Here is a 27,887-nt window from a genome sequence, read left to right as displayed (position 1 = left end):
CAAGTCAATTAAGGAAGGGGACTATAAAACAAATGGCTATACTGAAAGGTGGGGGAGGGTAACTAGTAGGTCCTCCATTAATATTTGTTTAATTATAGTGAGTTACTGAATGGGGATGTTTACACAGTGAGACCCGAGTGGACTAGAGTTCAGTGGCTTCTGCACAAATCAATAGTGAACTGCTGATGGTAATGAGCTGGCCCAGGGAGAAAGAGCAAAGGAGACATTAGGAGTCAGCCATAGAGACATTAGGAGACAAACTAAACAGCAGTCCAGGTACAAAGACACGAGATCAGAAGGAGCGGCGGTCCGCATTGAGGTCACGGAAGAGATCTGTGCTGTTCTGTAAAGTTCTCTGTCTTGTGGATATGAAGGTAATTTGGGAAGGGTGATTTACATTTTTCTGAAGGTTGCCTGAACTAGACTGGCATGATGTCTCCAGCAGCTGAGACGCCAGTGTGGACAGGGGAACTCTACAAGGTGGTGTCCACAGATGAAGAGCTACAGGTGGCCAGTGGCTACTGGGAGAGGGAGGATCCTATTGTTCCAGGGGTGAGCTCCTGCATAAGTTGTCCACTCCCAAATGGCCAACCATGAGCACGTGCACATATGGACAACACTGAGAGTACTCAGTCAACTGCATACGCATACATGTGTATGCACAATAAGGAAACCATGAGTTTGGGAGGGAGAAGGGTAAGGAACTGGAGAAGTTACAGGAAGTAGTTGGGGCAGGAGTACTGGACATGCAGTAGTCGTGTAAAGTCCTCAAAGACATGTAAATAAATGAGAGCAAAGTTCTATGACTTGGTAACTGGGTCATTAGCAAAGACACCAACTGTAGTCAGTCAATGGTGGTCATCTGAGAAACACAGGCCCTAGGAAATAGTTTGAGAACAGCAGCAGGGAAAACGAGAGTGACAACCTGTCTTTTTATTTATTTTTTTCCAAGTAGGTCTGGTGTGTGTGTTTGTGTGTGTATGTGTGTGTGTGTGTGTGTGTGTTTAAAGGCCAGAACTTGATATCAGATATCTTTATTAATCATTCTCCTTATTTTTTGAGACATAGGTTTTTTCAATGAAGCTGGAGCTCGTGGACTTTGTTAGGAGGACAGGTCGGTGAGCCCCGAGGACCCACCTGTCCCAAGCCCCAGTGCTGTGGTCACAGACTGGTGTTCACATGGGTGCTGAGGGTCAGAACCCAGCTCTGCAGGCTTATGTGGCAAGTGTTTTATCAACTGAGCTATCTCTTCAGCCTTCAGGAAAGGTGTCGTAATTGAATAAAAACCAACAATGTGATGTTGATACTGTAAAAATTACCAACACTTCACTGGATTCTCAAAAGGATTATGGTAAAAACTTGAGAAAGAAATTCTTCTCATTTTAGTTTCTCTTAATTAGGATATTTGTTTTTAGTTCAAATAGCATTTTTAAAATAGGGGTATATCTTATCTTCAAATAAAGATAGAATAATTGCTACAAAGAGCACCTTTACCTCAAACTGTATAATTTATGAAAACCATACTTTTAATGGTTTCATATATGCAACTTGTTCTTTTTGTGTACTTCAAAGACACCTAATTCATTTGTAATTAGGTGATTTACATTTTAAGGAAATGGTTTAAAAATTCAAGCAACTGTAAATAATTTAAGGAAACTTAGAAAAACAACAACATGGCTCTGAAAAGAAAATATTTGGAAGGGACTGTCCACAGGGAAACACTTTATAAGGTGAAAAGGTTTATTTTGATCATCATCATAAATATTAGCAGAAAGAGTCAGCTCTCTAAACCCAAGTCCTCTGTGGATGCAATTAACTGTGAATTAAAAACTGTGAAAAAAAATCGAATATGAACTGAACATATCCAGACTACTGTTGTATCTGTTATTCTGTAAATAAAATGTTATAATGAGAATTTATATGGTATTCCCATTGTATTAAATCTAAGAAAGATACTTAAAGAACACAGGAGCAAGTGTACAGGTTATATGGAAATTACATTATGTACAGGATGACTCTTTATATAGAAGATTTGGACATCTTCAGATTTGAGTATCCATGTATAGCGGGTCATTATATTGATCCCCTATGCAGATGAAGGAATGACTGGAGTAGCCACTATGCTAGCTAATCTCACATTTTTTACCATCACTGTGACACCAAGAGGAATTTGAACTGGAGAGAAATTGGCAGTTGAGGGACTCAACAAAAGCCACACAGAGCCAGGATTCCACCTTGAACTTATACTGTCTAACTGGAAGAACACCAAACTCATTTAACTCTTAAGTGTTCTGTATAGCATCTTCTGAGAAAATAAGGTCATTTTAAGTTTGGAAATTTCTATTGCAAAATTTGCCAATTCCTTCACCATTGATTCAAAGTGCTGAATGATAAAATGCTTTCATTTTTAAGTGTGTCGTGATGGGTACATCTTATTTCCAAATAAAGATAGAATAATTGCTACAAAGAACACCCTTACCTCAGACTCACAATGGACCCCCAATGAGCATTAAGGTTACATTCTATAATTACAACTGTATATTTCCTTGATATCCAAGGCAAATGAGCATGATTATATTTAAAATGGGTGCTGTAGAAATTTGGAAATTTCTAGATTATTTTTCTGCAGCTTGCTTGTCCCACATAGCTTCAAAATCCAGTGACATATTTTTTTGGAATGCCCATTCTCATGCAAAAGTGCCGATTTCCAGAGAGTCAGATGGACAGGTGGGAAGAAACAACCATGATTAAAAGATAATGTATACGAGGCCATAGGTAGGAATCACATGACCCTGTCCTTGTAAAGGGTATATAATACTCCACTGTGTGCCAGTTCTATCGCGTTTATACAATTCCATATAAAAATTTATCTCAAATTTGCTGACCTTTCCCTCTTCATAGACGATATTATAACTAACAACATTATACCCTACACCTTGTAGACTTTTCCAGATTATTTCCTTACAAATTTCTAGATGTGCAAATGCTGTCTCGGTGAGTAGGCATGTGCATTTTGTTAGATGTCCTGCTGGGAACAATCACAGTAACTGCAAAAAATATTTTCCAGGCACTTCTCTGGGTGCTAGAGTAATGGTTATGACTAAGTAGTATTTCCTTTCCAATTGCACTTACATTTAGTTGGCAGAAATAGACCATGAACAAATGAAAATAAGCTAAAATATAAGTTTTCATATTAAAGAAAATCAAATCAAGTGACATGATAGTGTGTAGACAAGAGAAAGATTCACATAAGGGTCTCTGGTGAGCTATTCTGAGGAGGTAACTTTAAACTTAGAGTCAAATGGTAAAAAGCCAACAGGGAGAAATCTGGGGAGAAATGTCCCCCTGGAATAATATGACCACTTAAAATACCCTTATTATAAATGAGCAAGCACCTAAGAATATCTCATGGCTAAAACAAAGTGAGGCAAAGAGAAAGGATATGAAAGGAAAGAGACTGGAATACACACTCCATATGGCCATGTCAGGAAGTATCCTTCAGTTCTGAATGTGATGGTGAATTACCCACTGTCTGTGATTTTTCCACTTCAGCTATTATCTGCAGACACCTAAAAGAAATTACTCTGTGCATGCCTGCAATCCCAGAACTAGGGAGGTGGAAGCAGGAGGAGTAGAGATTCAGGCTAGCGTGAACTACATACTAAGAACCTGTCTCCTAATCAACTAATCAACCAATCCACCCCCCCACCCCCCCCCCCACCCGATTGACCGATCAACCGACAAACTGACCAACCAACAATATACAAACCACAAACTTTCAGCTCAGTGACTTGCAGCACTCCTGACCCCTGTAAGCTTAGTTCTATTAACTCACATCTTATGGATACCAACACCTGCGAATGCTGGACTTCCTCACTTAAAAATCACATCAATTCATGTACATCTTTCTGTATGATTCACAGGACCTCTTCATCACCTTATTATATCTAATACAATATAAATGTCCTAGAAATTACTGTTACACTGCACTGTTTATGTGGAAAACTGAAAAAAAATGCATATGCTCAGTGCATGTAAATAGCATTTCTTGTACCTTTATGTATATCTTGCCATGTTTGTAATTCCTTGGTTCACAGGTGATAGAGCTAGGTAGGACAATTTAATTGCTTCCCTCCCTTGGCAGCTTGTGTAGTATGTTATAGAACCCTGGAAGCTAGACCTCAGGAAAGAGGCTTTCAGATCAGAACCAGCTTGAGTCATCAAAGTGGTGTGTTTTAAGCGTGTGCTGTCTTCAGGAGGAACCCATCTTCAACCTCTGAGGTCAACCAAGGCTACAACAATGATCTATATTGTTTTGGGGGTCACTTGGACTACCCTGACAGACCTTTAAAAGGAGGTTCCTTGTGTCTGCTACTTGGGTTGTTGTTAGTTCTTGTGTGTGCCAGTATTGTCAGCCCATATGGTTTAACTTTCTTTTAGATATTATATATGTATTTGTACATATGTGTTTGTGCACTTATATGTGTTATTTATAATTCTAAGTAAATATAAAATGATATGATTTCTTGAGGATTTATCAAGCAACCTTGGTGTTATTTGTCCCTTGTTCTTTTTGACCTCTGTCTCTTCTCCCTAGTTGGGAGCTCTCTCTATTATTCCATTTTCTACTTTGCATCACCAATATCCTTCTATTCTCCTCCACCATCCTCATTCCCCTCTATGGTCCCATTATCCCTTCCTTGTTTGTATGCTTACTGCATATTGTAGACATCTGAGTACTTGGAATGATGAATACAGATCACAGAGAACATGTGACATTTGTCTTTCTGGTCTTGGGTTACCTGAATCAATATAATATTCTTTAGGTTTATTGGTTTGCATGAAAATTTTGTAATTTCATTTTTCTTTACTGCTGAATAGTATTCCATTGACATATGTACCACATTTTCATTATTCTTCATCTGTTGAGGGACATGTAGGTTGTTCCATTTCCTGGCTATTGCGAATAGGGCACAAGTATCAGTGGAGGAGGATGTCAAGTCCTTCAGGCGTATGTGAAGGGTTGTTACATCTGGGTCTTATCCTTATACCTACAGACAAGTAGAGCTACTGTCCCTCATCAAAGGTTTTTTTTTTAATTAGATCATAAGTCTAGTTTTTTAAATTTTTATTTTTTTCACAATTTATTCAATATATATCCTTATTGAAGCTCCCTCCCTCATCTCTCCCCAGTCCCACACTTCCTCCCTCTTCTCCCTATCCCTTTCCCCTAGTCCACTGAAAGAAGGAATTCTCCACTATTGCCATCTACCCATCTGCCATCTGCTTGTCAAGTCTCATCAGGACTGCCTGGATCTTCTTCTTCTGTGGCCTGGCAAGACTGCATCACCAGGGCAAGTGATCAAAGAGCAGTCAACTGAGTTCATAGTAGAGGCAGCTCCTGATCCCCTTACTCCTAGATCCACATGGAGACTGAGCTGCCAATCTGCCATATCTAAGCAGAGGGTCTAGGTCTTCTCCATGCACGGTCCTCCTTTGCTGCAGCAGTCTCTGCAGGACTCCCCCTGGGCTCAGATCTTTTAGTTTTGTTAGTCTCCTTGTGGGGCTCCTGTCCATTCTATGTTGCTCTTTTCCCACCCCTCTCTTCCTCCATAAGATTCCCTGTACTCTGCTCAAAGTTTGACCCGAGTCTCAGCATCTGCTCTGATCCCCTGTTGCGTGAGTCCTTTCAGAAGACCCTCTATACTAGGATCTCATCCTGTTTCTTTTCTTCCACTGCTCAGAGAAGCTTCTTTTAAAAATCAAGTGGAAGATCTTCTCTATTTCCCACTATTTGCCTACAAATTTTATGATTTCCTTGTTTTTAAAAGCTGAGTATTATTCCATTTTCCATTGTGTAAGTGTACCAAAATTTCTGTGTCCATTCCTCCACTGAGAGACATGTAGGTTGTTTCCAGATTCTGGCTATTATGAATAAAGCTGCTATGAACATAGTCGAGCAAATGTCCTTGTTGCTTACTTGAGAATATTTCAGATATATGCCTAAGAGTAGTATAGCTGAATCTTGAGGTAGCACTATTCCTAATTTTCTAAGAAAGCACCAGACTGGTTTCCAAAGTGGTTGTACAAATTTGCATTTACAGCAGCAACGGAAGAGGGTTCCCCTTTCTCCATATCCTTTCCAGAATGTGTTGTCATTTGAGTTTTTGATCTTAGCCATTCTGATGGGTGTGAGGAGAAATCTCAGGGTAGTTTTAATTTGCATTTCCCTGATGACTAATGACATTGAACATTTCTTTAAGTGCTTCTCTGCCATTAGATATTCCTCTGTTGATAATTCTCTGTTTAGCTCTGAACCCCATATTTTAATTGGATTACTTGGTTTGTTGGTTAGAACTAAAGAACATCATTCTGAGTGAGGTATCCCAGAAGCAGAAAGACACACATTGTATATACTCACTTATAAGTGGATATTAGACATTGAATATAGTATAAACATACTAAAATCTATAGTCCTGAGGAAGCTAAACAACAAGGAAGACCCTAGGGAAGAGGCTGAAACCTCACTCAGAAGCCTAAACAGGATAGATATCAGAAGCTGGAGAAGACAGGGAATAGGACAGGAGCCTACCACAGAGAGCCTCTGAAAGAGTCTCCCCACCACGGTATCAAAGCAGATACAGAGACTCTTAGCCAAACTTTGGACAGAATACAGAAAATCTTATGGAAGGAGAAAAGAGAAAGACATGGAGGGGACAGGACCCAAAATATCTGGGCCCAGGCAGGCCTGTGGAGATCGATGTTCCAACTGCGGAAAATGCTTGGAGAGGACTGAGAACCCCTGCTCAGATTTAGCCCTTAGGCAGCTGAGCCTCCAAGTGGGTTATCTAGTAAGGAAAGCAGAGTCTGCCTCTGACATGAACTCAGTGGTCGGCTCTTGGATCATCTGCACTTGGGGTGGGGGAGCAGCCTTACCAGGCCACAGAGGAAGAAGATGCAGCCAGTCCTGATGAGACCTGATAGGCTAGGGTCAGATAGTAGGGGAGGAGGACCTCCCTTATCAGTGGACGAGAGGAGGGATATTGGGGGAGAAGAGTGAGTGGGGAGGGGACTGAGAGGAGACTAGGGAGGGGCCTACAGCTCGGATACAAAGTGAATAAATCTTAATAAATAAAAAAAAATTCAAGTGGAGACTATCAAGGAAAGCTACAACTGGATTGAAAGGACCATCCCAGTTTTAAGGCATAGATCTACAACACAACTTCTGTATCTGTTGCTTAGTGAACATCACAGAAGAAGGGACGGAAAGATTGTAATACCTAGGATACCAAGAATTTTTCTGTGAAACAGTCTCTCATAAAAATGGATGAGAGAAAGAGGCTTTCAAGTTGAGATGAGAGCATGGGAGGGGTTCTAATGAAGAGTAGCTGGGAAAGGCAGGAGGGAAGAAAGGGACAGGAAAGTCACTAAATTCTATCTTAATTAAAAACATTTAAATAACAATAAAAATAAATTCTGAAAAGGAAGCCCCATCTTCTGCCAAGAAGGAACATTTTGTTGTGTAGCCAACATACTCTAATGCAAAAGGAATTTGAGGTTGCCTTTGTGCCTCCCTGTGCTTACTGTCATGTCTTAATGATAGGTCAGCAATGGTGGCTTTAAATTCAGGGCTGACTATGTCTTTGCATTGTTTGCCTCAAATCTTTCTAGGTTTTGCAGAAATTTTATGCATGTGACATATTTGTCAGCAGCCCACACAGTCAGCACTGATTATTGTAGTATGTGAGTGTTTATCTCTACCAGGAACCTCTTTGGTTAATCTCATCAGCTATTGTGTGTGTGTGTGTGTGTGTGTGTGTGTGTGTGTGTGTGTGGTGACTCACCCTGGTCAACCTGTATCCTTCCTAGAATGCTGAGCTCAGTGAGCCCATCATCACATTGCTGCAGAAAGCTTTGCCTTTTGCTGTGTGGCTCTTTTCCTTCTTTCCTCTTCCTGTCTCTTCCCTGCACTTTTAATGATGCGGCCTTAAATCTTTATCCTCTGTAGCAATCTCTGTGGAACTAATGTAATCTCCTTTGGCAAATACTCCTGTGGCCTGAGGAATTGTAAGCTTCTGTGGTTGAAAAAAAAAAGTGTTTTTATGCTTGGACTTCTGAACGTTGATCAGAATCACTTCCTATTTTACTGTAACAGCTCCACCTTAGAAACCATTTCATCATGTGAGCCTAATTGCTTAATCATATCCATGCTTGAAATCATAGCTGTAGCAGTCTTTATAATTGAAATAATTTTGCATTTATAGAGAGACAATAATACATCCTATATAGATAATTGGCTGGGTGGCGCAGAGGGAAAGCATTTAAGAGAACCTGTGCAAGAATTGGGCTTGAGTCTAAAGGGCTGGGCTTGCACCCCAGTACTCTCTCCTACTTGCAAGCAGAGAGGGGCATAAAGATCCAACAAGGCGCCTGTTGCAGGCTCCATGGTATCAGTTTCTACTCTGTCTCTCTCTCTATATATATAATTGTAGTATACTTTTACCTATATACTTCAGCATAGTCCCAGTGTCTCAGAATGCCACTCTGTTAGAAACGGTGCCTTTGTAGAAGTTTTAAAGCTTTAAAAAATGAATGAGACTATTGGCATAAGACCTAATCCATGATAATGGTCATTCTTATTAGAAGAGTAAATTTCTGGGTCTGGTGACCTTACTCAGTCTGATTACCTGAGTTGGAACACAAATGGTAGAAGGAGAAAACTGATCATCACAAGTTTTACACACACACACACACACACACACACACACACATACACACACACACACACACAAAGTAAATGACAAAAAAGAAAGGGAGAGAAATTTTTTTATATATGGACACTTGAAGACAAATTTTTTGCCTATGTTTTGTTTTTCTGGATTTTCAAATGCATTCATTTGTATTGTTCATTCAAAAATTTTAAAATCACGTAAGGAACAACTTGACTGGAAGTGAATTAATTTATCCCAGAAAATCAACCAACACTTAAGTTGGCGCTGTTAACATCTACAAGTCAGGGCAATCGACTGGAACTGACTAGAGGCATTAAAAAGAATCAAGCCTGATGACACCTTCACCTCAGATATCTGATGTCTGGAACGATGAGACCGGAAACTTTCTGTTGTTTTAAATGCTTAGCCTTGGGGCTATTTGTTACTACAGCTCTAGCAAACTAATACGGATATTAGTAATGGTGGTGAATACTGATCATCAGCTTCAGAGGATCTAGACTCACCATGGTAACAGACCTCTGGACAGGTCTGTGAAGGAGGGCCTAGATTAATTCAATAGAACGGGGAAGGGTCACCATTTTCGGAGCTGGGGTCCTGACCTCAGTAAGATGAAAGAAATGGGCTGGACACCAGCAAACATTCTCCCGTGTGGCTCTGATACAGTGTGCCCAGTTGCTTTCAACCTTGGTTCTCATGCTCTCCCTGCCCTGATGGAGCACACCTAAAATAGGAGATGTGACAAACCAGTTGTTTCCTTTGGGTGCCTCTGCCAGGTGTTTCCTCACATAATTCCTTATTAATTAGGCAAATAAGGGTGATATAAGATTATATATGAGGATGATGATTCTATTTGTAACTGACCAAGCATTTATGATACAGTGCATTCAGGGTGCCATGTCTTGCCTGTCATGGTGACCATTGCATTAGAGAATAGCTAATATTAGCTACTTTTAGTTATTTTTCTCATATTTATTACAATGAAGAGACAGGAAATGAAAATCTGTAGCAATAAAGAGGGAGACCTGCAGATATGAGAAGAAAAAAACAACAACAACAGAATATTTCACCAATGGGAGAGGAAAAAATAAACATTGCTGGGACTAGAAGGAAAATTTTGACCAAGAGTTCTATCACCAGATAGTCAGAGGATGGTATCAGAGGTCCGCAGCGGGAGCTCAGGTGAGTATTTTGATTTACTTGATCAACGCCTTCATCAAATGCCTACATTGTCGGTTTTAATTTCCATGTGACCCCTGTGGCTTACATCGTTCGTGTTCTAACAGAATTAATAACAGTTATCACGAAGCCACTCATAACATTCTGTGGATTGCTTTATTTTTCCTTTTTTTTTTTTGTTTTGCTTTCTGAGTTACTGACACATTATTGCATCAAACATATGTAGGGTCAATCCATGCTGGATGGTTATTAGAAACCATGATAACAAAAGTCATTACACTGCAGTTCAGTTTTGACAGTAAAATTTCAGCAACATTATCACAAATCCTCATGCATTAGTGCAATGATCCTTACTACAGTTTCATATTAGAATCAAAAAACTGCTGTAGCATGCTTCATACAAAGAGTCAAGCGAGCCAAATTCTTTGCTGCTTTTATAGATAACAGTTCTGTCCTCTTTCTGTGTACACCACGCAAACGCTGGCTTTGTTTTACTTTCCCTGGTAACCTTTGAGAATATTATGTATACCCCGTTAAAATTTTCTTTGAAAGTACACAAGAATAATAGAATCCAGGATTGAATGAAATAATTTAAAGGTCACTGTATATCTAATATAACTTAAAAAGTTTAAATGTTGTATTCACTGTATTACTACATTTCATGTATTCAAAGAAGTGTTAGGTAATGCCTGTCATTCTACTTGATTACCTATTTTCTATCAACTATGTGGCATCTATCTATCATCTATCAATCAAAAATCTATAGATCTATTTATTAGTCATCTATCTACCTACCTATCATCTATTATTCATTCATTTGTCTTTCATCTATCATCTTTCTACCTATCTGTCATCTATCTTTCGATCAGTGTTTACTGTGAAGGGATAGCAGGATTTTTAAAAATAGTATGTTTTATATTCAAGATCCCTCTACTAGAAAAGCTGTGACAGGAATCCTTCAGCTGAGAAAAAAAGAAACATTTCTAATATCTCTTAATATAATAGTTTACAAGAACCATCAACACATGTAAAGGGTAAAGCCACAACATTACCTGAGGACATTATATAAGGCTAACCTAACAATACACCAAAAATCAACAGGAAAAGAAAAAGCATTTTTAACTAGTGCCTATCAAATTAGATTTAGACCCTCAAAAAAAAAAAAAAAAACAACAACAACAGGTATATTTTCTGTAATGAGATGCTTATATAGAAAATCATGGAACATTGCTAACTAAATACCCAATTCTTCATGTAAAATACATTTTTTTTTCTCTGGCAATTCTGAGCCAGGCTAAAAATCTTATTCAGTGGGATAAAATTGAAGCTATTGTGGGGCTGTATTATTAGGTCTGCTTTTGAGGTAAGAATCTTAAATAATTATCCTGGTGTGGTCTGGTGTGCTGTGCACTGGACATGCTCACATTTGAAAAACATATGTGAATATGCTGACAGAATAAATCACCTGAAAGTAAGTTTAGATCCCGTGGCCAGAGGAAACAGAACTTCAGCTAAATCTCTTGATAACCACATTGTTTACTGCTAATGATAAACGCTTATGTCAATGGAACTAACCCACCGTTGCTTGTCAGAAGTGACAATTTTTCAGCGCTTTGGGAATTCACGTATTTTTCCTTATACAAGGTAATCAAGTTGTTTTCCATAATGATTCCATTAACCCGGTATGGATTACTTCACATCTGTACTCAAACAATGATATGGATACCAGTTTTGAGTGTCTTTATATATATATGTATGTATATATATATATATATGTATGCATGTATATACATTTTTGTGGTGTTTCACTCTGTGAGAAGAAAAACAGACTAAAATATTTAGCATATGAAGATTTGCTTTCCTTACTGTTACGTATGTTAACAAATTATTGTCAGATATGGTTCTATAGGTTTGAGGCGAGGTTATCACAAGAGCAACTGTAAACATGTTAGGTTGAAAATTTGCCTCTCATGCACTCATGCACTCAGTCCCGATACGACTGGACGTGCTGGGACAGGTAGGTCAGCACAGTGGGAGCGGACTCCCCTTTTTTGAGGGGGAAGAGAGGGCTGATATGGGGAAGAGGGAAGGAGGGTGGGACCAGGAGGAGAGGAGGAAGGGGGCTATGATTGGTATGCAAAGTGAGTAAATAAACAAACAAACAAATAAGAAAATATGCCTGTCACTGAAGACATATACAATGACCATTTAACTTATTAGATGGCATTTTTTAAAATTCCATTTTAATTTTTCTATTGTGTGTATATGCATGCATATGTACAGATGTGCAGCACAGAATGCAAGAGAAGGTCATGGGACTACTTGCAGGAGTCAGCTCTCTCTGTTTACCATGTATGGATTCATTATAATCTATCAACTGGGTGATTCCCAAGGCTTCTAGGGCTCCATGGGCACTACTGGGGAAGTCTGTTTCTTCCTTGTTTAAGGGTACATTTTAGCAGAGTCTCATGACAGTCACTAGTTAAAAATGCTTTTTTTTTTTTTTGTTCTTTTTTCTTTTCCTGTGACTGGTGCGAACATTGAACATTGACTCCAAGCTCTCCTTATTTCTCCCATGAGAAAACATAGGGTTTGGACAATGGAAAAGAGGTGTGGGTGAAAACAAGCCTGGCACCAGCTGGCTGCACCTGCCTCAGTCATTGCAAATAGTCCTCAGCAAGCTGAGACCTGAGCAGAGCCCGTCAGATAGACAAGAAATGGCAAATTTAATTGATGCCCGTGAATAATGCTAACTCCTGAAGAACAAATATGTAAGCATGTGTTCAAAGAAAGAGGCCAAAGTGTGTGTGTGTGTGTGTGTGTGTGTGTGTGTGTGAAAGAGAAAGACCCTAGCAGGGTCTTTATTAGCAATTTTAGGCAAAAGCTATTAACATAGTTGCAGTTTTCCTTCAGAAGAAGTGTATCTCCATCTGTTGTGAACAAGCCTCTAGCAAGGCAACTTTTAACATTTGCAAGGAAGGGCTACAGGAAACCACAACTGATGATTAAATCAAGACAGAAGAAAGCAGTGCAATCTATAGCAGATACAATGTTATCTGGAATTAAAGATTGAGATCTGCCTAATCAAACCTGGCAATGTAAATCGAATAGCCACATTTTGGGTTTTCTTCCTCTGTAGGATGAAGAGAGGCAGCTGGAGAACTCAGAATCTCTGCTGCAGCTGAGAAGGGATCCAGCCTGGCTTTAATACTGGAGCAAAGACGAGATTGGCTGTGCTGAGCCACCTAACATGTCTTTGTTGGATGATGGTTGATTGATAATTCTTTTTGAGTAATTCAATGAATAAATGAATGCTGTTTGTATTCTGTCCCTCAGAGACCATTTCCATTGAGCTCAGATTCAGCTACCATGTGTATACATCACTTTAGAGTGATGCTTTCTCTGAAGACTGCCCAGATAACAATGCTCATTAAACAAACAAACAAACAAACAAACAAATCCCAGCACATTGCTACCCGTAGTCTACTGAATATAACACTCAAATATAAGTTACCACTGTGTCCAAAACAGTCTATAATTCTTATGTGTACATATTAAGTCACTGAGGGCCTACGCCCTTTCAAGATGTTGGATCTGTAAAATTACTTTGTAAGGGAAGGGAAATTATTTAAGGCTGCTTCTAGTTGCTAAGATTAAAAATCATAATTATGAAGCTGATTCCCAGTTCTATGGAAGTTAAATCACTTCTAATGAAATAGGCTGCTCTCTGTTCCAAAAGTGGCCATTGAAAAGGGGAGACCAAACAGACAAAATCATAGAGACAACTAGTAATCAACAAACCTTTCATTTCAGCTGCACATTACAGGAATGTGACCTATGTGGCTTCTTATGTTTTATGATGAGATGTACACGGCATTGTTATGAATTAGTAAAGAAGCTATTACACGAGGGTGAAGTAAGTTGATGGTACACAGACTCAAGTTGCATTTCAGTCCATTCTCGTCTACACTGGTGACCTCATGAAAGTCACAGCCCCATTCCTGTTTCTTACAGAGGACCTACTGACAATAAGAACAGGAAAGAATCTAGGATGGTGGAGCATTAAAAAGATAACACTTGCTAAATTCATGTTCGTAGTACATAGGTTCATTGCCCTACACACACACACACACACACACACACACACACACACACACAAGCACACACAAGAATAAGTCTATCCACATATACACACAAATATATGAAAAATGTTTACTAGAAATAACCATTAAATTACATAGAGTGCTAGTTTTTATTTTCTTCATTTACAAACACTAGGGTTTTCTATGGGAAGGGGTTAAACTTTATGAATGGTTTCTGAAAGAATTAAAAATATTTTTAAAACCAGTTTGGGAAGCAATCTTTTTTTCAGCCAGCAGATTATACCACTATTTTGCAGGACAGCTTAACTTAACTCTCTTTGTGGGCTAAGAATTTCAGATGTCACTTGAAACAAAGGCCTATAGTTTCCTTGAAATATCAATTCAGTTTTAAAGAGAAAATATAAAATGTGCTCGAAATCTGCTTAAGAAAGTGATGAAAATACATTGATACACATGGCAGCGAAACCCCCTTTTCAGATTTTTTCTTAATTTATTTTTAGTTTTAGCTTTAATTTTGACATCTGAGAAGTTTCATATTGGGTTTGATTCTATCGTTATCCATGAATGGGGCAAATAAGAATTTTGCATAATTGCTTTGCCTCTTTCTGAGGGTTAAAGGGGGAAGACCCATCAGTGAAAATTTGAAAAGCCCTGGGGTACCAAGAAACACATCCAAATAAACAGACATAATATCACCACCGAGAGCAATGCTGCAGTGTTCTAACATTTGAAATGTCTCTGTGCAAAATTATGATAAGGAAGGGAACATTATCTTTAATTTGATTTACTCTTCCATCAGGCTTTGCTACGTTTGGTCTACAAATACAAAGAAGTATAAAAATATAAAATCTTTGTAGGGAAAGTAATATCCCTTGAGAATAAAAAATATTAAAATATAATTGTTTATCACGACAAAAACAATTCAGGTTGAGCGAAGGAAATTTATCATCAAACAGAAAAAGTTTACACAAAATTCATAGTGTTAACCTTTGCATTACTGTACTCCAAACTAGGCTGAGCAGAACACTAAACTCCTTCCATATACACAGGAAAGGCTGTGATATCAAAGAAATAGACTAAAATATTAAAGGGTTGTCTTGTTTCTGACAGCCAGATTCCTTCCTATGAGTGGCACATTAGATGCTAATGACATACGATTTCTCACTGACAGATTAACAGCTTCAATATGGCCTCTCTGTCCATCGCAGCAGATTGATCCTACATGACACTGACAAGGGCAACCTGCACTTAATGACCTCCATTGCTGAAGGATGGGAATGAAAAATGGCTGAAAGGACAAATAAATCTTGAGAGTTTCCTGAAACAGATATGCTGAAAGTGATCTGTTTGAAGGATCACAAGCGGAAGCCAATGTCTCACAGTGGCCCCTGACTGCCTGTTCTAATCAAAGTCCAGCTCCTTCTATCTTGTACCAAGAGTCACTTTCATTCATTCGAAGGGATGGAGAGGACATTCTTACTATGGAAACATGGTGTTAAGTGTCTAGGGTTTCTGTTGCTGTGACAAAACAATCTGAACAAAAGCAACATGGGGAGAAGTGTTCGTTTCATTTTAGAGTTAAGATTCACCACCCAGGGAATCAGGGCAAGACCTCAAACAAGGCAGTAACCTAGAGGCAGGAACTGAAGCAGAGGTCATGGATGAATACTGCTTTCTGGCTTTGTCCTCATGCCTTGCTCCGACTACTTTCGTTTTTTGTTAATTAATTCATTTATTAATTTATTTATTACAATTTATTCACTTTGTATCCCAGCTGTAGCCCCCTCCCTCATCTCCTCCCAATTCCACTCTCCTTCCCTCTTCTCTTCCCATATCCCTCTTCCAGTCCACTGATAGGGGAGGTCCTCCTCCCTTTCCGTCTGGCCCTAGCCTATCAGGTATTATCAGGACTGTCTTTTATAGTCTTCCTCTGTGGCCTGGTAAGGCTGCTCCCCCTAAGGGGAGGTAGTCAAAGAGCCAGCCACTGAGTTCATGTCAGAGACATCTTCTGCTTTGTTTACTAGGGAACCCACTTGGGAATTAAAAACATGAAATTTGCAGGTGAATGGATGGAACTAGAAAAGGTCATTCTGAGTGAGGAAACCCAAAAGCAGAAAGACACACATGGTATATACTCACTTGTAAGTGGATATTAGACATATGTGATATACATACTAAAATCTGTATACCTAAAGAAGCTAAACAAGAAGGAAGACCCTAGGGAAGTTGCTCGATTCTCACTCAGAAAGGCAAATGGGATAAACATTGGAAGTAGAAAAAAAAAAAGGAACAGGACAGGAGCCTACCACAGAGGGCCTCTGAAAGACTCTACCCATCAGGGTATCAAGCAGATGCTTAGACTCGTAGCCAGACTACTTTCTTATAGCACCCAGGACCACCATCCCAGGAATGGCACTGCCAAAAGTGATCGGGTCCATCTCACATAAATCATTAATCAAAAGATGCAACTCAGGTTTGCCTACAGGCCAATCTGGTAGAGACATTTTTCAGTTAAAGTGACCTCTTCCCAAATTACTCTAGCCGTGTTAACATGACATAAATCTAATGTTATCACTGTCACCTGTCACTGTTTAAGTGCCCATACTTTTTCGTTTACCCCTTGATTAAGAAAAGACAAACAGAATATTAACTATTGTTTTCTTCTTTCCAGAGACTAGCAACACATCCAATATATTTGACTAAATATCAATGCAAAGATGCATGAAAAGATTGAAAATGACTCTATCTACATAGAGAGATACTTCTAAACTTGAATAATGTTTTGAGAACATTAAGATATGACCATATCATATCTAAGATCAATAATTAACAAATGGGACCTCATGAAATTGAAAAGCTTCTGAAAAGCAAGGGGTGCCATCAATTGGACAAAGGACTGTCTACAGAATAGGCAAAAATTTTTACCAACTCCATATTCAATAAAGGGCTAGTATCCAAAATATATAAAGAATTCAAGAATTTAGATATAAAAAAACACCAACTAATCCAATTAAAATGGGGTATCGACCTAAACAGAGAATTTTCAATAGAGGAATAACAAATGGCTGAGAAACACTTAAATATTCAACATCCTTAGCCATCAGGGAAATGCAAATCAAAACTAACTTGAGATTCTATCTTATACCTGTCAGCAGGGCTAATATCAAAACCACTAGTAACAGCTCATGTTGGCAAGAATGTGGAACAAGGGGAACACTGTCTATTGCTAATGGCAGTACAAAGTCATACAGCCGCTATGGAAATCTATGGTATTTACTCATAAAATCGGGAATCAATCTACCTCAAGATCCATCGATACCTCTTTTAGGCATATACCCAAAGGGTTGTCTCATCCTATGACAAGGACACTTGCTCAACTGTGCTTATTGCAGCTTTATTCATAATAGCCAGAAACTGGAAACAATGTAGATGGTCCTCAACAAAAGAGTGGATAAAGAAAATGTGGAACATTTTTTCAATGGAGTATCACTCAACTGTTAAAAAAAATGACATCATGAAATTTGCAGGCAAAAGGATGTAACTAGAAAATGTCATTCTGAGTGAGGTAATCAAGACCTCAAAAGACGAATATGGTATGTATCCAACTTGGAAGGAAAAATAGAATAAGCTTTGCAGGTGGACTGAGGGTGAGCAGAGATGGGAGTGAGAAGGATCAGGTGAGTTAGGAGAAGATGTGGAGGGAGAGAGTGTAAGGTAAGGCAGTTGAAATTGGGGAGCACTAAGTAGTTGTGATGTATAAACTTGTGCCTTGGAAACTTCTTGGAATCTATGACGATGACCCTAGTGAGGATTCCTAGTGATGAAGAATACAGAGGCTGAACTGACCATCTTTTGTAGGCATGAAAGGCTCTCAGTGGTGGGACTGGGTTGCGTTTGGCTGAGTTGTTAGTCGGGGTGGGGGGTCCCTTTGAGATCCCAACTCATGCTGATGTTAGGAAAAAAGGCTGTTCTCTGACAACTGACAGGCCTGTTGCCAAGGTTAATATCTACATAACTTAGAGATGTTGAACTCATGCCTTCATGGAGCCTTCACTCCTATATTCTAGTCTCTGTGGTGTGAAAAGGTACTCTTCAGGCTGTAGAAAGAGAAACCTGGAGACCAACTCAGCCACAAAGCCCCTCACCTACAATCTGTTTTGCCCGCAAGGTGTGCTGGGGCAATCAATGATGGGACAGAAGTTATGTGAGTGGCCAACCAGTGTTTTGTTTAACTTGAGGGGCAGGTGATGAGAAGGGGGCTATGTCTTTTATTACTTGGATAGCCAGGAACTGGATAACCCAGAGACCTAGGATAGAATAGAACATGTCCAGCAAAAAATAAAAATAAAAAAAATCAATGAATGATTCCTAATGATACTTGGCTATACTCATAGATCAGTGCCTTGTCCAGTCATTTTCTGAGAGGCTTCATCTGGCAGCAGATGGGAACAGGTGCAGAGACCCACAGCCAGACAAACAGGGAGAAAGTCTAAATTAGAGGTCTTCATCAGGTCTCTCCCCTCAGAGATCAGAACACACCCGTGAAGAGGGGGAAGTAAGACTAGGAGTCAGGGGGAATGGAGGATGCCAGGAGAACACCGCCCACTGAATCAGCTCACATGGGTTCACAGAGACTGAAGTAGCAAGCATGGGGCCTGAATGGGCCTGCGCCAGGTCCTCTGCATTTATAGGGAGAACAGGTGTATTTCTGCTCTTTTGTTTGTTCTTGGGACTCTTTTCCTCCTGCTGGGTTGACTTGTCCAGCCTCAAATTGTGGGATTTTGGTTCCGTATTATATCTTGTTTTATCCTGTTTGGCTGTTGTTTCTTGAGGCTTGCCCTTTTATGAAGGGGAATGTGAAAGGGTGTGCATCTGAGGGAGAGCAGTGTGGGAAGGAGCTGGGAGGAGTAGAAGGAAGTGAAACTGTGGTTGGGACTTGAGAAAACTCTGTTTTTAATTAAAAGAGAAACAAAAGGGGAAAATAAAGAAGGTGTAAAATCAAAGCAAGAGTGAGTAGGAAGACATAGGAAGGTTATAGGAGTAGGTGTTGGCAGAAGTTTTACTTCTTATCTAAGTTTTACTGTTTTTTTCCCTGTATTTTACTCATGATTGACTATTGATGCTGAACAACCCTTCATAACATTACCATAATTATATTTGATTGCAGAAATGACAAAGTCTTTTGTTGTTTTTAATTACAAAAGAGAGAGAATCCTTCTAAAAAGGCCCTTCCAAAGACGTTCTTCAACCATTCTTCTAAAGATGTTCTTCTAAAGAGGTCCCTCGAAAAAGCATCTTTCTGAAGATGTCTTGCCAAAGAGATCCTTCAATCCTTCTAAAGAGCATCCTTCCAAAGAGGTCCTTGGAAAGACCATTATTCTAAAGAGGTCTTCCCAAAATATCCTTCAACCTCCTTTTACTGCATATACTTCTAAAGAGCCTCCTTTTAAAAAGCCTCCCTCCAAAAAACAGTCAGTGCTCTTAACCTTTGAGCAATATCTCCAGCTTCCAACCAAGGACCATGCGTGGAAAGTATCTAGAACCCCTGCTCAGATGTAGCCCATATGCAACTCAGTCTCCATGTGGGTTCCCTCATAAGGGGAGCAGGTGCTGTCTCTGACATGGACTCAGTGGTCAGCTCTTTGATCACTCCCCTCTGGGGGTTAGCCTTGCTAGGCCACAGAAGAAGACAATGCAGCCAGTTTTGATGAGACCTGATAATCTAGGATCAGATAGTAGGGGGAGGACCTCCCCTATCAGTGGACTAGGGGAGGGGTATAGGGGGAGAACAGGAAGGGTGGGTGAGACTGGGAGGAGATGAGGGAGAGGGCTACATCTGGGATTCAAAGTGAATAAATTGAACTAGCTAGCTAACTAACTAACTAGCCTCCCTCTAAAGAGCATCTTCCTAAGGAGCCTCATGCCCCAAAGAATCTTCCAAAGAGGTCTCTCTATAGAGCACCCTTCTTTGTTTCAGGAAATACAGAAGCTTTAACACTATTCTGAGAGGATGTTATGAGGAACAACAGCATTTACAAGCAGCACAGGGGTGAATACAATAATCATATCTCATAGCTTCCTTTTTGAAAAAATATACCATGATTCTTTTTTACTTTATTCCTAATCTATTATCTTGTGAGGTAAAATTTAATTTATACATGAGAAAGTTGAGATTCAAAAGAGTAAATAACTTACAAGGTACCTTTTCAATACTGTCTGATGAAGCTTCAACCCCAGCCTTCTGCCCCGAACGTTCTTTATTGCAGCTGCACGTAGAACTGGAGTTTTAAATTGCAACTTACAGAACACACATTGGCATTGGGTAATGCCAATAGGCAAAAAGACTCATTAATTGTGATTCTTAAGCCTGGGCAAGTTGTTAAATAAGAACCATTACTTTAACTTTTGAAAATTGAATCCTGAGACCAAGGGTTCAAAGGGAAACCATCTTATATTGTTTCTAAGTATCTGCAGACTATATGCCAAGCAACACTCCTGTAGTACAGCTCCCCATTTTTAGCAATCTTCCTTTTGATTCATGTATGTTTACTTTTCTGTTTTTACCACAACAGAAGTATTTACACATATGGGTGGCATTTCCTACCATTTTCAGTAATGAGAGAGAGAGAGTCAGTTGCAGCTGCAAAAGTCTAAAGCATCTTCATGCTGCACAAGAAAGTGAAACCCACAATTTGTGGCATATATATAAAAAAGAAGATTTAGAGACATATCATACAAAATCATATACAGTTAGAATTAAAACCAGAAATATATAATACCATATGTACTTCAGCAAAGTAAGAAAATAATTAGGATTTATGATCATAATAACTAAATGCAAATAAATATTAGCAAAAGAATTAAAACTAAGAATTTTGTGTTTTAAGTATCTTCCAAGATTCAATCCTAGCATCTATATTATTTAATTATGAAATACCACAAAACTGTACAATATTACATAAGCATGTAATAAAACTTAAGTAAGGGAAACCATACCATTTTGTGGGTTTTTTCTTCAGGAGGCAGGGTTCCTCTGTGTAGCCTTGGCTGCCTGAACTCACTTTGTAGACCAGACCTGCCTGCTTCTGCTTCTACTTCCCAGAGCGCTGGGATTACAGGCATGTGCCACTGTGCCTAGATAACCAGTCTCTTATTTCAGACCCCACAGTGACCACATTTTACACCTAAGATATAGTATTATTTTTTAAAGTAAATTCAATACCTTTTTCTTCACACAAACTGAATCATTGAGTGAGAGCAGTCTGTCGTATCCGTTGAGGTAAATGTCTTTTTCCTGTAAGACCATCATCTGCAAGGCTTGATACTCGGAGGCCAAGCGCAAGTTTTCTTCCAGGGATTCTTCTTGGAGTTTCTAGAAGAGAGAAAATAGATGTGTTTGTGTTAATATACATATATATATATATATATATACATATATAAATTAATATTGTGCAAATTTGTTTGAACTTTAATATTTTAAAAATACTAAAAAAAAATTACTAACGCACAATGTAAAAAAAAATAATGTAAAAAAATGTGTGCTTTGATTCCAGGAAGCTCCCTGGTTATGCACATTTTCTTCTGGATGCAGAGATTTGGCTTTATTTGTTTATTTATTTTTGATCAGTGATGTGTAATTTGTGTGAGTTCACCAGCTTTTTGTCTGATCCTTTTATGGACAGGACCAAGCTGTCCTGGGAAACTCTGCTCAGCACCCCTGGAGGGTCCTTCTTGTTCCCCACATGGTTTTCCTGTCTCACGGTTCTGTGCTCTCACCTGTAGAAGACATTTCTGTCTGTAGAATTTGGGTGTCAACACTCAGAGAGAACATTCAAGAACAGGAGAGAAGAGAATTGCTAATAGCTCGGTTAGTAGAGTATTTGCCTTGCACACAGGATGCAGTTCCCACCCTCAGAAGCCAGGTGAAAAGCCAGGCTTGGTGGTGAACAGGTACAATCCCAGAACTACGGAGGCAGACACAGGAGGATGTCAGGGCTTAGAGTCTGGGCTAATGAGCAGGGAGACCCAGCCCCAGTGAGAGATCCTATCTCAAGAAGCAAATAGATGGCCCCACAGAAACCATACTTGTGGTTGTGCTCTGACCTCCACATATGCGCTACGTCATGGGCATTTACACACACACACATTAAACAAAATGCAATAAAAATTATTAGAAGAACTTTGCCTTAGGTGCTTCAGAAACTGTGTAATTTACTGACAGACTTTAATATTGCCAAACCTGTTAATCTAATCATTCCTTTGGTGTGAATCTATTCTGAATTAGCAACACTTTGTCTAATACATAATTCACATTGCTGAAAATGTTTTGAGACCAATAAAAGATTAACCATGGTGATTAAACCACTAGATATAAAAATAACTAGTGTAAAGTAATTAAAGCATTCCTCTGTGAAAGGCTCTCCCATTGAGCCTTTGGTTCTGTTGTTAGAAGTCATACGTGGTGTGAGAATATGAACAGGAAAATGTAATTTAGCAGAAAATTGCCTGTACCAATATTTCTGTATTTATACACCTAAAGATTTATTAAGGCCAGCAGACATATTTCTCATGGAGTCCTGATCTTCCTGTTGATCTAGAGTGATGAGCACGGTGTCACTGGTGTTCTCCAGGAAGCCAGAATGATGAACTGACACCCATTTCACATGCCCTTGTCCTAATTCTGGTGTGATTATTCAAAATATTTGGAAGTGCCGGGCTCAATTATCAATCAGCATGTTCAGAGGACTTGGATCTTTGGAAAAATTAATTTATAGACCCAAAGAAACCATGTGACTGAGTTGCAATTAAGTATTTGATGATGAGTGTTACTATAAATGCACAGAAAGAGAGATTAGAATACACACTATCTTGAAAACAAATATTCTGTAGTAATAAACATCTCCGTGATGTGATAGTTTAAGTAGTTCTTTTCATTATCAATTCTAGCAAATACCCTTCTGTATATCTGCATGATGACAGTGTTTATTCATGTTACCAAAATAAAATATTTCATATATGAAAAAAATATTTGGAAGTTGCATCTTATAGACCTACCTAAGTTTACACAGAATTATATTTTCTTAAGAGGACAATATTTGTGAATATTTCATTTGGTGGCGCTACTTTTTAAGTGGTAGCTGTCATAATTTTGATACCTAATCATTCATTAAACTCTCCCAGCTGGTTGGATTGAAAATCTGAAAAATGACAAGGATCATTTTGAGTTTTCTGTTTGTTTACCTGCTTTTCTGAATGCTTTTGAACATAAAAAAATCATTTTCCAGATTACCTTTAGAGTTGTATGACTTTGCGTATGTGCGTATTCAGATGGGTGCGCACAATCACACGTTTGTGTGGGTGAGAGGACAGCCGCGGCTGTGAGACTCTGTGGGATGAACACCGGCTCACAACGGTAGGAAATTCATTCATTCTTTCATTCATTTATTTTCTCATTCTGTTATTTATTCAGGACTTTCTATTTAGTTACTCAGACTTGATAGCATGCCTCAAGAATTTTGTGATATTGTGTGAAAATGTTTTATTAACAGATTACACAAATATATAATTAGACGGTAGAATTCTAGGTATTTTGTACTTTTGATTAACATATATATTAAATTTAACCAAGATCATATTTCTGAATACTATACTTATTGTTATTTATTTGGTTCTCATTTTTTTATGAAGAATGATTGAAATGATTAACATTGGAAGTGTGTTCTGATAAAGAGACTCATGAATACCTGCTAATCTTTCCATAATTTAATAAGTAAACATTTAGCATAATGTAATATCTAAAATTAGTTGTTAATCTTTGATGATTAGGAGATATGACAGCTTTTTCTCCTAGTATTTTATTAGGAAATTAAATACATTAATAAAGGGCTGATCAGAAGCTACTTTGTAAGTTTCCTGTGTGCTGAGACTATTAATTCGTTCATCCCAAAGATATGTTTCTCAGGATAGCTGCTGTAAGTAGAGGTGTGATAAATAGATGAATGGACAAGTGAATAGATAAATAGGTGAAAATGATTGTATAGATGGACAGATTGATGGATGAATAAATTGATGAATGAATGGGTACATGACTAAATGGGCAGACAGGTGAAGAATGAGAGGAGGAATGGAAGGATGAGCAAATGAATGATTAGATGAATGGATGCATAGTAGATGAATGAAGAATGAGTATAATATCACTTAGAAGTTGCATATATTTTCCTTAATAAAACCACATATTTTATTTGCAAACTTTTATGTGACAATCTTTGTGATACAATAACAAGCTATTATAATGGTAAGAGTCACTTAAACTATCTTATACTGTACTATGAACGAGTGAAACTATTCAGTACATGAGGATAATGCATATTAAGGCTTTACATTTGGAATGTTTTTTAGAGATATGTGTTTTGCTCGGTTATAGATGCTGTTCTTTAGAGTTTTGGAGTTTTCAAAACCTTTTAAGTTGTATATAGTTTATTGAGGGCAGGTTACATGCTAAGCCTGTGATACTCAAAGTATTTCTACATAAAAATGGTTTTCTCCTCCACCCATAGAAATCCTGTAAAAAGAAGACAGATCAAGACTCCAAATTATCTAAACAGTCTTTTTCATTTCTCACTGAGTTTTCCTCACTCTTTAAACTGATTTCATATTGGAATTTGTCTTCATTTTCAGTTTAATTTTGTCACTATTTCCTTTTTCATTCCTTCCCTATAGGGTAAGTAGGTATAGGACATCCCAATAGGAGTACTGTGCACTTTCTGGACCAAACTACAAAGTGCATTTCATTTCTTCTGGTAATAGTTACACACAAAGATGGATTTAGCTGAGCATGAGCAATAAATCATGAATTCACACAATAAATAAGAGTTCAGCAGTCATCTTAATGAGAAAAGATACCACCCAGCATTCTAAAATTTTATTCCCACTAGATGTATCACACAATAAGAAAACAAGAAATCAGACAGGAAGAAGGAAACCCGGTGCAGCAGCTAACTTTCAGGAGTGCCTCCTGGAATGATAAAGTACCCTAACAAGGCAGCATGTCTTCAATTCTCCCTTCGAGCAACTCTCTGAGATGTTATTATTCTCCCTTTACAGAGAAGGAAAGTCAAAATAATGAAATACCAGATGGAGAAATTTGTAGTTTTTGGAAAATGGCCACAGCAATATTTTCAGTCAAACATGCTTAAAAAAAATCTTGTCATTCTATATACAGGTGAAGTCTGTTTGTTTCTTCTTTGGCTGTTCAATATATTTGTGGTTTATTCAGCCAGCCAAATATGGTAGAAATAGTGCTGTGACTTTTCAGCTAGTTTATAGATAGCATACAGCTTCTGGCTGACCTTCTCTTTTGTGACGTTCAGCCTTGCAGTGACTACCATGTTTGTTGTAAGGAATCTAGGTCACAGAGGGAGATCACATGTCAATGGGTCAGTGAAAAGACTCGACATCAATTGTTAGTGAATGAGAGAGCTAGAGATAGGTCCACACCTGTGTCTATGTTTTTCAGCTGATGGTCTAGAAGTGAGAAACAATGACAATCCATTGTTCTTACCTCCTGTCCAAATTTTTGACATAGAACCATGAACAACATTAATGACCCCATTACCCCATGAAGTTTTGAAGATTGTATTAACCAGAACAACAGAAGCACCAAGATCTTATGCAAGACCACACGGCTTCTATGTGGAGTGTCTGGGCTTTGATCCAGACATGTACTCTCATATGCAACGTGCCGTTTTATGAGCCAGCACTCTTACAAACTTTGCAGTGCTGTCTTCACAAAACCTGGTGGCAACCAACAATGAAGACAAATCGCTAAGCTCCTTTGTTCTCAGTCCGCGTTTCCCTTGTGATCTGGCACACACATGGCTGGTTGACATAGATAAAGTAGGATGCTAAGAGAAAGGAGAACGTGGGACCCTGGAAAACTGCTCTTTACTGTAAGTCACTATGAACTTTTTGATTATTCAAACTCCGTTTCTTGTGATATTTTATCTACATCATTCTATAGCCTATGATTTGATTAGGAATGACGTATTCACTGGCAAGACCTAGATCATGGATTTTTGTATTACAAGACTCCAGAATTCTAGACCACGGTTGAAACACCTATCCTAGGGAAAGCCTCAACTGACTAAAAATGTTTTAAAATTTTAAATGGAATAGACATCAAGGAGATTATAAAAGAAACATTTGATTCAAACTAGATAATGGTAATGGTTAAAACACTTTCATTGTTTGCATGAAAGGAGACACATAGAAACATCCATAATAGTTTTTCTCTTATCTATTTTCCTCATTCAGCTACTTGTTCTACAAACCTTTACTAAGTTCATTCTATGGTCCCACCTCTGTGGCTAATCTAGGGATTAAAAAGGATTGATACGATAAGACATGTAGACAGTCTATATAGTTGCCTTAAAAGATGTTATAAAATAATCATGTTGTAATGCTTCATCCATTTCCTTATGATATAGGTATTCAGATCTGGCTTTCTGCGCAAAGGGACCAGGTTCTATCGGTATGTATAATAAGGGAGTTGTCATTTCCTGACCCAGTTCTCATTCAAACTCTTATTTCACTATATAATTATCTTCTCCTGATTATTTTGATCTTTCCTGATGATCTACATGTTACTTGATTCTTGGTTATTATGTTTGTTGCAAAGGGCTCCTCACTTCCCTCCTAGCACTCTACTGTAAGAAGCTGCTGTGCCTACATGCTCAGGTAAACCACACCACTCCAACTTCCGAAAAGAACTGTCTCCCTCCAGAAAACACTCCAACATAGAAACTGTATTGCTAGTATTTGTTGACAAATTTTACTTTAACATCCCTACTAGATTTTCTCTTATCTATTTTGCTCATTCAGCTGCCTGCTCCACAAACCTTTACTAAGTTCGTTCTGTGGTCCCAGCTCTGTGGCTAATCTAGGGATTAAAAAAGATTGATATGATAGGACTCACCAGGGACTCCAGGCTAGTACAAGGGCAGAAGTGCAGACCAGTGTAGGGGATGTACAGTGGACTTGGGCTCAAAGTTACTCTGCCACATGGGCTGGTCTACACTTGAGCAAATGTGGGAATGTGGGAATCAAAGGGAAGGTTTTCCTATCCCTTTAGAAATTTTAGATAATGTGTGAATGAGACTCGTGTAGATATGTTAAATGTTCTGTAGGTTTTTTTTTTTTTTTTTTTTTTTTTTAGCTTTTAAGTGTTTCTATTGGCATAAGCAACAAAAGACACCCACACAGCCCCACCCCACTGAAGCACGCTGCCGTAACTCAGGCTCATTTTCAAGTCCGGAGCACTTAAGAGTCTGTGACCCTGTACAGAAGCCAAGGCACTACCTAGCCTGTCCTCGTTTTGATACCAACTCTTTCCACAGGCCCTTGTGTCAAAGACTTGGTCTCGAGGAGGTGGAGCTAGTTTGGAAAGTGCTGGAAACTTGGGGCCTAGGTGGAGGAAGCAGGTCTGTTTCCCGACTGGTATGGAAAGTCCCCTTTTCTCCTCTGTGTCTTGCCGCGATGCTGCTCTGCCTCACCGCAGTCCAGAAACAACAGCAACTGGCTAAATATGGATCAACTTTTGAATCTGGGAACCCAAACAGTCTTTCCTTCTTTAAACTATTTCTCTTTAGGTGCTTGACAGAGCCACAGAAAAGTAACTAAACGGCGTCAATTATGTACCAGTAAATCTGCACCTGCATGGTTTGCCAAACCTAGATTGGTGATTTGCATACAGGCATACTTTGTAAGCATGGGGTCTTGGGGTTTGGAAGTGCATAAGTGCGTGTCTGTGCACATGCGTGAGGAGGAAGAGAACATGGAGGAGGTCAGAGGACAATTTCAGGCACATCTAACTTCTCTG

At 38.8% G+C, this 27,887-nt stretch overlaps 1 protein-coding gene and 1 long non-coding RNA gene across 2 annotated transcripts in view; one reads left to right on the top strand and one right to left on the bottom strand.

Annotated features, from left to right (window-relative positions):
- Ccdc178 (coiled-coil domain containing 178) overlaps window positions 1–27,887 on the bottom strand; it is a 330,861-nt gene that overhangs the window by 67,668 nt on the left and 235,306 nt on the right. Inside the window, exon 17 of the mRNA XM_060378608.1 lies at window positions 21,234–21,383. Within this exon, the coding sequence (XP_060234591.1) occupies window positions 21,234–21,383 (150 nt within the window). The remainder of the gene's footprint in view (window positions 1–21,233; window positions 21,384–27,887) is intronic.
- LOC132652371 (uncharacterized) lies at window positions 208–13,231 on the top strand. The gene is made up of 2 exons (XR_009589878.1): window positions 208–374; window positions 13,048–13,231. It is a non-coding gene; the product is annotated as an uncharacterized LOC132652371 (long non-coding RNA).

Source organism: Meriones unguiculatus, chromosome 2, assembly GCF_030254825.1.
Source record: "Meriones unguiculatus strain TT.TT164.6M chromosome 2, Bangor_MerUng_6.1, whole genome shotgun sequence".
NCBI lineage: Eukaryota > Metazoa > Chordata > Mammalia > Rodentia > Muridae > Meriones > Meriones unguiculatus.
The sequence above is the reverse complement of the archived record's forward strand: the minus strand, read 5'-3'. Positions and strand labels throughout refer to the sequence as shown.